General features: G+C 35.5%; 1 protein-coding gene across 1 annotated transcript in view; it reads right to left on the minus strand.

Moving 5' to 3' along the window:
* LOC110324200 (vomeronasal type-2 receptor 116-like) overlaps positions 1–9,621 on the minus strand; it is a 20,445-nt gene extending 10,824 nt beyond the window's left edge. Inside the window, exon 1 of the mRNA XM_021201561.1 lies at positions 9,425–9,621. Within this exon, the coding sequence (XP_021057220.1) occupies positions 9,425–9,618 (194 nt within the window). The 5' untranslated portion in view covers positions 9,619–9,621. The remainder of the gene's footprint in view (positions 1–9,424) is intronic.
* Positions 9,622–11,147: the final 1,526 nt, after the last annotated feature.

Consider the following 11,147-nt stretch of genomic DNA (forward strand, 5'->3'; position numbering starts at 1 on the left):
TTCCTTCCTTCCTTCCTTCCTTCCTTCCTTCCTTCCTTCCTCTCTTTCTTTCTTTTTTTCTTTTTTCTTTTTTCTTTTTCAAGACAGAGTTTCTCTGTATAGCTCCAGCTGTCCTGGAACTCACTCTGTAGACCAGGCTGGCCTTGAACTCAGAAATCCACTTGCCTCTGCCTCCCAAGTGCTGGGATTAAAGACATGTGTCACCACTGCCTGGCCTGTTTTATTTCATTAACTTAGCATGCTTCTTCCTCATTTTTAACTGAATTAGAAGGTGTGGTGTTTTTCATTGTGATCTTTTTCTATTTTTTACAAATTTTTATATTTCTTGTATCTAAACTAGATCTTCTGTTTTACCTTCAAAACATTTCTACCTTTTGTCTAATCCACTCTACTAATAAGATTTTTCTTTGAGATGTTTATTATTATTATTATTATTATTATTATTATTATTATTATTAATTTATTTTTTTACTGTCCAGTTATTATTCCACTCTTGATCTGTCCCCCAACAATTCTTCTTCCCATTCCTCCTCCCCCTGTCTTCAAGAAGGTTCTCAACCTCCCACCTGAACAGACCTCCCCACTCCTTGGGGCCTCAAATCTCTTTATGGTTAGGCGCTTCTTCTCTTGAAAAAGACAGACCAGGCAGACCTCTGCTGCATATATGTTGGTGACCACATAACAGCTAGTGTATGATGCCTAATTGGTGGCTCAGTGTTTGAGAGATCTTGGGGGTTCAGGTTAGTTGAGACTGCTGGTCTTCTTATAAGGTTGCCTTCCTCTTCAGCTTCTTCTAACCTTCCCCTAATTCAACCACAGGGTCCCTGGCTTCTGTCCATTGGTTGGGTGTAAGTATCTACTTATGACTCTTTCAGTTACTTGTTAGTAATCATGGAGGGCAGCCATGCTAGCCTTCTGTCTGTAAGCATACCGTAGTATCAATAATAGTATCAGACCTTGGAGCCTTCCTTTGAGCTGGGTCCCAACTTGGGGTGGTCAATTAACTTCCTTTCCCTCAGTATCTTCTCCACTTTTGACCCTGCAGTTTGTTCAGATAGGGACCCAGAAGATGCTCCAACATATAACAAGGACACATGCACTACTATGTTCATAGCAGCCTTATTTATAATAGCCAGAAGCTGGAAAGAACTCAGATGTCCTTCAACAGAGGAATAGATGCAGAAAATGTGGTACATTTATACAATGGAGTACTACTCAGCTATTAAAAACAATGACTTCATGAAATTCACTGGCAAATGGAAGGAACTTGAAAATATTATCCTGAGTGAGATAACCCAGCCATAAAAGAAGACACATATGTACTCACTGATCAGTGGATATTAGTCCAAAAGAAGCTCAGAATACCTATGATCCAACACATGGACCATATGAAACACAAGAAGAAAGAAGACCACAGCAAAGTGGGGGCAAGAAAGTAATTTTGAGAAGTAGAGGGAGAGAAGGATCTGGGAGGGACGGAGGAGGGAGGAAGTGGTGCTGGTTCAGATATGGGAGGAGATGGGAAGAAGTATGGAGGGTCAGGTTTTAAAAGGATGTGTGTAGCAGTGGGAAGGGGGAAGTGTAGTAGCCCCAAGAAAGTCTCAGATGCCAGGGTCCCAAGAGGTTCCCAGGACCCAACAGGGAGGACATTACCCCAAATAACCAACAAAGTAGAGATAGAACCTGTAGAGACCATTATCCAGTGAATAGGCACAGTCCCCAGTTGAGGGATGGTGCCACACACCTACCTCAAAAAATATTAACACAGACTTACTCCTATCAAAGGGAAATGCAGGGACAGAGAATGGAACAGAGACTAATGGAAAGGCCATCTGAAGACTGTTCCACCTAGGGATTCATCCCATCTGCAGACACCAAACCCAGAAACTATTGCTGATGCCAAGAAGCACTTGGTGACAGGAGCCTGGTATAGCTATCCTCTGAGAGGCTCTGCCAGAGCATCACCAATACAGATGCAGATGAATGAAGCCAAACATCAGACTGAGTGCTAAGACCCCAGTGGAGAAGTTAGGGCAAGAACTGAGGGAGCTGACAGAGTTTGCAACCCCATAGGAAGAACAATAATATCAACCAACCAGACCCCTCAATGCTCTCAGTGACTAAACCACCAAAGAGTACACATCAGAGGACACAAGGCTCCAGCAGCTGGATGTATAGCAGAGAATTGCCTTAATGTACATCCATTGGGAAGGGAGCTCCTTGGTCCTGTGAAAGCTCAATGATCCTCAGTAGGGAAATAATAGGGCACTGAGGCAGGAGTGGGTGGGTGAGGAAGCATCCTCATAGATGCGGGGGGATAGGGAGGGGATAGGGAGACTTTGGAGGGGAAACTGGGAAGGGGGATAACATTTGAAATGTAAATAAAATAATGAATAAAAAAGAGAGAAATGGTCATTCATCTCAGAAGTGTAATAACTACGCCAGAAACTGGGTAAACTGATAAACTAAATTTGATGGTAACCACAAAGATTCAGAATCCTATGATTTTACCTTGTGATTTCTTTTAGCCATTTTTTTTTTACAGCTCATCTCCATCTCATCCTTTGTAACATTGGAACTGGAGATTCCGGTTCCTTTATCCTCTTTTCTGCCTTTCATTCCAGTTTCTCCAGATTTTTCCTTCTGATACTTGTAGTTCTGGCAGGACCCCCTTCTCCCAGCCCCACAGCCATCTCTTAGGCACTTGACATATTGCTGTAGAATAAGAGTTTCATTCATTATATTCCATGGCCCTTTTTAGGATCTATTTCTTTCTCATATTTCTGTCCTTTGTGTTTCTGAAGAACCACATAACTGCTCTGTACCAGAGACCCCGAGTCCACACACTTGGGTGACTTATATCTTTGTTTTGTCTACATTCCAGTCTCTTTATACTTAACCTTAGTTCTTCTCTGCCTCCTCTTCTTGAATCTCTCTTTAAGCCACCCCTTGAGGACTCAGTTTCTCATTGTAGACCTACCCACCCAGTTCTTCCCTACTGACCTCTCAGCCTCTCATTATAGCCCACTTCCACTCCTCTGTGATCTCTTCTCGTTCATAATATACAACATTCTCAAAGAAACCCTACAATCACCACATTTACCTTAGACTCTAGTGACATACAGCCACCACATTTGGCAAGTAATGTGACCAGCAAGAGTGGGCAATAGCAACAAAAGAAGAGAAAATCCACCTGAACAAAGACAGGACCAGATATGTACACAAAGAAAGAGTTTAAATGCTATATGTCTGTCTATATTACAGAGTTGAATACAAAAACATAAACAGCTAAGAAAACATTCTACCAGAATCTAGCAACACTATTGCAATATACCCCTTTACAAAGCAATTAATATGAAGTACAACAACTTAAAAATAGCTACCGTGAATATGATCATGAACCTTAAAAAAGTATGAAGAGAATATTAACTATATCCATGAGGACATAAAGAATAAATAATCACAGAACTATTGATCAAAGGAGGTAAAGAAATCTATACCCTAGAAACAAAATAAGGAACATTAATAATATAATCCATTAACATCCCAGTATTGATAATGTTAATTCCTCAGTTAAATGATAGAGAAATAGATTATATTAGAAAATAAGTATTTATCTTTCTGCTGCATATAAAAAAACATACCACCAAAAGAGACATCACCTTAGGATAAAAGGTTGGAATAGGTATTTTAAACATGTGGGATCAAAAACCAAGCACATAGCTATTTTAATATCTGACAATACAGACTTCAAATAAACTACATTCCAATTAAAGGAAAAAAAACGTTATAGGGATATTAAAATTCTAAACATTTATGCACAAAATAAGGGTGCCCAAGTTTCTAAAGGAAATGACACAACTACTAAAATCACGTACTGGTCCTAATAGTGCAATAGTGAACGACTTCATTTTCTCATTCACCGAAGTCAGGTCATCTAAAAACAAAACAAAACAACAAACAAAACAAACAAACAAACAAACAAACAAAAACAACAACAACAACAACAAAACCCAAACTAAACCAAAACTAAAACAAAACAAAAAACGAAAAACCAAAATAGAAAAGCTGGAGTTAAATAATATTATGAATCAAGTAGATCTGATTGACACCTACAGAATATTCTACCCAACACTGAAGAATATATTTTCTTTTCAGTAGCCCATGAAACTTTCATTAAAATTAACCAAATGTTACAATATTGATGAAGTTTCAACACACATAAAAATTTGAAATAACACCATGCACCCTATTTGACTACAGTTCATTTAAATTTGATAAAGGTCTCATTTAAGGATTCCAAGTTTCTCATTCTCTGTACATTTCTAGTTATGGGTCTTTGAGTTAATTCCCATCAACTTCTCTAATGAGGGTTAAGTGATACACTGATATATGGCTATATAGCAGGAGTCATTTCATTGGTTTTTGAAGTATAAAAGTAGTTTTCCCCTAAGACTATGACCTCTTTAGTCTTTTAGTCTCTCTCTCTCTCTCTCTCTCTCTCTCTCTCTCTCTCTCTCTCTCTCTCCTTTAGCAGTGTCAGGTACAAGTTCCATATCTTGCAGTGGGCCTTAAATATAAGAAAAAAAGTGGTTGCGTACTCAAATAGCATTTATGTCACTATTGCACCAGTAAATTGTACTGGGAAATCATTGTTGCAGGTTTCTGGTACTGTAGTTTGGAGATATTGATGATTATCTTCCCTCTTTGGTAGCATTTAGAATACCATTTAGTACCATGCATGCTAGTTGGTGAGTGTAAAATAATAAGTTGGGTACAAACTCAATTTTTACACATTTGTTGAAATAATTGTCTTCAGAAAAAAAATCTTATGATCAGATTGTATAGAATAACTAATATTCTTGGCAAATCCTGCATTTTTCTTCTTCCAATAAATGAGTATTGTGAACCTGTGTGTCTTCTAGTATCTACTTCCATTTCTTTCTTTAGTGTCTTAAAGATTTCTTTGTATAGATTTTTCATCCCTTACATTGGATTAGCTACTTGGTATGTCATTCACTTACTTTGGGAAGATAAAGTAAATGGAAAATTTTCTTCTTTCTTTCTTTTTTCCAATTTATAATGGTATATAGAATGCTGCTCATCTTGGTATGTTGATTATATATGCCTGTAACTTAGTTGGGGTCATCTAATAGTTTTATCATACTTTTAGAAAATTTTAATGACTAATTCATACCATCTCTGATAGAAATAATTTGAATTCTACTTCCTAAATGTTTCTGATACTTCCTAAGAGTTTGTGTGCTATACTGAATAATAGCAGAACATAAATGATTTTTTCCTTTTGCTTTATGATAAGGAGATTTTTCTAGAGCTTTCCTACATTATAAAATGTTTATATTTTTTTACATTGTATCTTTTATTATTTTATGAATGCATCTCATTTTTCTAAGTACTTAAGGTAATTTTATTAAAGGATATAGCACTTTGACAAAATTCCTATTACTAAAACCTGAATTAGTTAGGTAATGGTAGAAATAAATATATATGGAATAAAACTATGTTTAGTTTTTTTTATATATAAAGAGAATTTGTTTAAACTTGAACTCAGGGTCATACAAAGGGGATTCCAAAGATAAATTTAAAAAATATCCTTACCCAGCATTGCTCAGTGTTTCACGAACAACAATCACAACAACAACCACAACAGCAACAACTAACATCAACAGCTTTGTAGTATAATGACTTATAACATTCTTCACAGTATATCAACACAATTTTTTGGTCTTGTGTAGATTGGGAGATAATCAAGTACATGAGACCAAGTAATTCATTTCTGTGATGCAGGAGTAACATGTTTCTCAAATGGATGAAGAGAGCTTTAACTAGATAGTCTGCTAGACAGTGAGACAAGATGGCACTGTTTATAAGTCTGTAAGTAACTTGAATCTGTAGAACATTAGTGTCAAAAGAACATTTTAAGAGTGAAGCCGGGCTGGTGAGATGGCTCAGCGGGTAAAAGCACTGACTGCTCTTCAAGGTCCTGAGTTCAAATCCCAGCAACCACATGTTGGGTTACAACCACCCATAATGAGATGTGACGCCCTCTTCTGGTGCTGTCTGAAGACAGCTACAGTGTGCTTATGAATAATAATAAATAAATCTTAAAAAAGAGAAAGATTAAAAAAAAAGAAAATTGGTTAGACTGAAGTGAGAAAGAAAAATATTTAAGAAAAAGAGTGAAGCCTAGCTTCCTTGTTTTCAAGGAATAAGCTACAAAGGGTAAGCAGCTTGCAAAATGTCACAGCCAATGAACCTGAATTTATATCGTTGTCTTCTGGTTCAGGATTTCTATCTCTTTGAGGATTACAGATAAATAGGAGAGAAGATTTAAAAAACATTCCAGTTCCTCCTTTTCTCATTAAGATAGGATCCTCAGAAATGTCTCTTCAAACTCTTGTACACTTCCATGACCCTTCTGGGAATTATGACAGATTTGGAATGAGATAGATGAAAACACTCAAATTGAACAAATGTTCTCTCCTTTCCCTTCAACAATTGCTTCCACTTAGAGTGTACATTAATTTGATAGGTGTACAATTTAACTGAGAAAGACTTTGCTAAATTCTTTAATGTTTGCTGTTTTATTGCTTGTTTGTTTGGTTGGTTTTGAGTGGTATTTTATTTTATTTTATTTTATTTTTGTTTTTTGTTTTTGTTTATAGGTTGTTTTGAGAGAACTTTAGGTGAGTAGGGCAGGAAAGCGAGTGTAGAATGAATTTGTGGGATGGAAAGAATATGAACACCATATATTTAAATAAAAATTATATTAAATAACATAAAATATAAAAATACTAGAAGAATGACCATATTAGTACCTTCCTTTCTAGGTATACCAGACCTAAGATAATATATGTAATACCCCAAGATAATGGTTTGTGATAAATATCCATTAAATATTAGTTAATATCATTGATTTTATTTTTTGATTAAAAATATGATTTCAGAGTTACTAAATATCTGTTATTTACAATCTATGTTATTACATAACAAATCAGGATACAATTAAGTTTATTTTTTCTTGTTTATAACAGAATACATTCTCAAGCATTTCCATAACATATGAACACAAATCCATTACCAAGACTATTACATACCTACTTACCTATTTGCATACTAGCAGGGCAAAGGAAGTAAGGCTGAATGATCAGGCCACATAACAGTATTTGTATACTTGAGGCATTTATACCTACAGGAGCCATTCTTACATTAAGAAATATTCAACTTAAGTTTCTTATTTGTAAATAGGGAAAATCAGGAATCTAGACAGGAAAATTTATGCCTTATCATTTAAAGCATTCTTTTTACCTTTCTCATCTTACATAATGTAAATATGTAAATCTGGATATAAAAAGACCTTTAATTTCAACTATTTGTTTTTATAGACATAAGATTTCCAATATTTTAGTGAAGATCATATTACTGACCTATAGTAGACCATACTATGATGAGATTGGAGTGTGAATGGTAAGAGGAAGTACAAATGTTCCTGTCTTGACCTCCAATAAAACAAAGTTCCCCTCCAAAATTTTGAGTGCCAAAGAAAGGGAATATTGCACAGTTCAGCCTCATTTTTGATTTTCTTTTTCAAACTCCTCTGATCTTTCCCTTATGTCTTTTGCAAGTGTGTCTTGTCTATGGCACCCCCTTTCCTATGTTCCAATTAACTGTAAATATGAGTTTACAATTCAACCACTCTCAAAATGTTTTTCACCATCCATCATCTGTAAAGATATATTTGATATCCAGGCCGGTGGCCATCACATACTGTATTAATTTAGTTTTACTAAATCTCTCTCTTATATCCATGTCTTCTTAAAAGTTGCTTTTATCTGAAGCCAGGTGTGGTGGTGCATGCCTTTAATCCCAGCACTTGGGAGGCAGAGGCAGGTAAATTTCTGAGTTCGAGGCAAGCCTGGTCTACCGAGTGAGTTCCAGGACAGCCAGGGCTACACAGAGAAACCCTGTCTCAAAAAAAAAAAAAAAAAAACAAAAACAAAAACAAAACAAACAAACAAACAAAAAAAAACAAAACCAAATTGCTTTTATCTGATAAACATTCTCCAAATTCTATAAATAACTGAATACAATCTTTGTCCCAAAGTATACAACTTTACTGTGTTGAGCCTCATAGATATAAAAATGTTCTACATCACAGAGTATTACCACACATTTGTTTTATTTGTGCCCATTTACTCAACATGAAATGAGAGATATTTTCTATGATTTTACTAAGTCAAATTCCACATTCTACACATCTCATTACTAAAGAAAAATGATAGCTTACCATACAAATTAAGGAATATGTCAAATATATTTTCTATTACTAGGGAAAGAGAAAATAGAGATGCAAATTCAGGATGAGTGTTTGAAATTTTAAATAGTAGGCAAAATAATGATGGGAAAGAATGAAGTCAATAAACTATCTTCGATAGTAAGAAATTGGATCAATTCTGTAACCTTAATATCTCTCTTTTACATATTGGCAACGACTTCCAGAAAAAAACCTTTCATTCTAGCATATGACAAGGAAAATATCAGGTTAATACTTGAAGTGACATCTCCTATTCTAACAGGTAAATAACTTCTCTACTCAAATAACCTTAAAGGATTCTACATATATTTATAACCTAGAATTTAAACAAAGGCATGACATTATTAATACTACAAATCTGTGACTCTACAAATAAAACAGACTTGAAAATGAAATTGTCATATTTTTTCTATTCTTTTTTTTGTTTTTGTTTTTGTTTTTGTTTTTTTGAGACAGGGTTTCTCTGTATAGCCCTGGCTGTCCTGGAACTCACCTTGTAGACCAGGTTGGCCTCGAACTCAGAAATCTGCCTGCCTCTGCCTCCCAAGTGCTGGGATTAAAGGGGTGTGCCACCATGCCTGGCTTTTTATTTTTTCCTATTCTGATTGTAGCTAAAAGGCATAGCAAAACTGTTTGTAAATGATGATATATAGATCCTTCAAACAAATGATAACTATCTGTATAAGAAACATACCCAGGAAGAAGATTGTAAATATGAAGTGGGGGCTGTGCATACTGATGGAAGGAACATTATAGGATTACTGAAAGATCATTTTATTGTAGCCCCTACGAACCAAACTCAGGACAGTGCTTTGTTCTGTGTGTCTGGAAGACATCACATAGCATTCCTATAATAACAACATACAAAGTATATGTAATGTAGCCTAGCATCTAAAGGGATGAACAAAATGCCTAATCCAGAAATAGGGAAATGATCAACAGTCAAACACAGAATAAAGTTTTGATTGATTTTAGTGGTATAAGTGGGAAATGGGGAAAGTAGACACAGAGAATTATGGTCAACCTATCTTTAGCCCTAGTATACACTATTTACTATGATAAACATAAATGAATGAAAGAGGCACTTACAGAATATCTTGATTTCCATGGAAAGGATCATTCAGTAGTGGACCCTGTGTTGTGTATATGTAAAAAAAGCAGTTATCTTCTACATGTCCAACATTGTTTTCATTTTTTTGTATTCTCCAAAAGCACCTGGGATGTGTTACACACAAAAGCAAGAAATACTGCAGGATTAGAAAGAAAGACATGAAAGATAACATTTTTATCACATCCCCTATACCTTGAGCCTGAGTCAAGTGCAGTATGACTCCTTAGACCAAAGCCCAAGTATCAATGTGCTCTACTGCCCCTGTGTGGCTCTTTTTTATAATTGTAGTTAGTACTGAGAAAAACATTTATGAACTTTGGTACTTTTCTTTTCTTCATGTTCTCCTCTGGAGGATTCTTAAACACTTTCTGTCCCAGGGCTCTCTATTTGAATGTCTGTGTTCAGGTGACAATCAGGCTTTAGACAATTTTGTTTAATGATAATCCCCCCACACACATCTGATGATTTCATCCATGTCACTGGATATGAAAGCTGCAGGCATGAAACTTCTTAAGAAAATTTGCTAACCTGTTTAGTTCACCAAACTGTTTTTCTGATTACCATTTGAAAGAGTTAAAGTGAACTGCACCAGCCATTAAAAATTGAATTACAAAGTGGAAGTTTCAGAAGCAGTTTATCATAGTCATAGCTCATTATAGACCTACAGGTATTGTGTCCAGGATTGTTCATGCTGGGGACTAGCATCCTCACTAATTAAGTGTCCAGAGAACAAGAGAGCATGAGCTTATGTGACTCCTTCATATCTGGATGCCTGCTACTATGCAGAGTTCCCCAAAGCTGAATATCTTACATAAATAATCAATGATTATCTTGATCCTAGAAATACCTATCTCAGTATCAAAGTAGAAACTAAACTGCATATTAGAGTTGTCAAATATGACTTAGGTTTTGGTTCCATTATCCAAGTGTTGCTTCCAGCATCTGTGGTGGGCCTTTGTTTTCTAAGGCTACTTACAACCAAGTTTTTGTTTTCAGCAAATGAATATCAGAATACATATATGTACATGTATTGCTATGAGTCAGGAGCATGAATGAGTACATAATTTGAGACTACAACTCTGCATTTCCTAAGGGTATAAGTGTTGATTACATAAGAATTCCAAGGCAAATAAGGATTGTTGTTATCATGTTATAATCTTCTTCTAAAGACAGGTTATGCAAGGAGGGCCAATATATATTAGCAGTTTTTAATTGTAAAGACTCCACTCCACAGGTGTAATATTAACTCTGGCTGATAGGTGGATCAAAAATTTTCACCTCTTAGAATATAAAAGAATTTTATCATATTGCAGGGATGGATATAGCCTTAGATTAGCCTTGGTTTGGATTATAATCTTAAATTAATAATGAACCATTTTAGTTAGTTCTATTTTATGGTATTTTTTTCTGAAAGGTCTTATGATATATGAAATATACATGGATACTTGGTAGAAGCAATAAGCTGTGACCAGAGAAGTCTTACATGACCATGAATAAAAATAAACTATATGCTGTTGTTTCTATTTTTTTTTTGCTAGTCAACAAATTTATTTTTTTATTATTATTATTTTCTTTATTTACATTACAAACGCTATCCCGAAAGTTCCCTATAAACCCTCCCGACCCTGCTCCCCTACCCATCCACTCCCACTACTTGGCCCAGGCCTTCCCTTGTGCTGGGTCATATAAAGTTAGCAAGAC

This window comes from Mus pahari, chromosome 1, assembly GCF_900095145.1.
Source record: "Mus pahari chromosome 1, PAHARI_EIJ_v1.1, whole genome shotgun sequence".
NCBI lineage: Eukaryota > Metazoa > Chordata > Mammalia > Rodentia > Muridae > Mus > Mus pahari.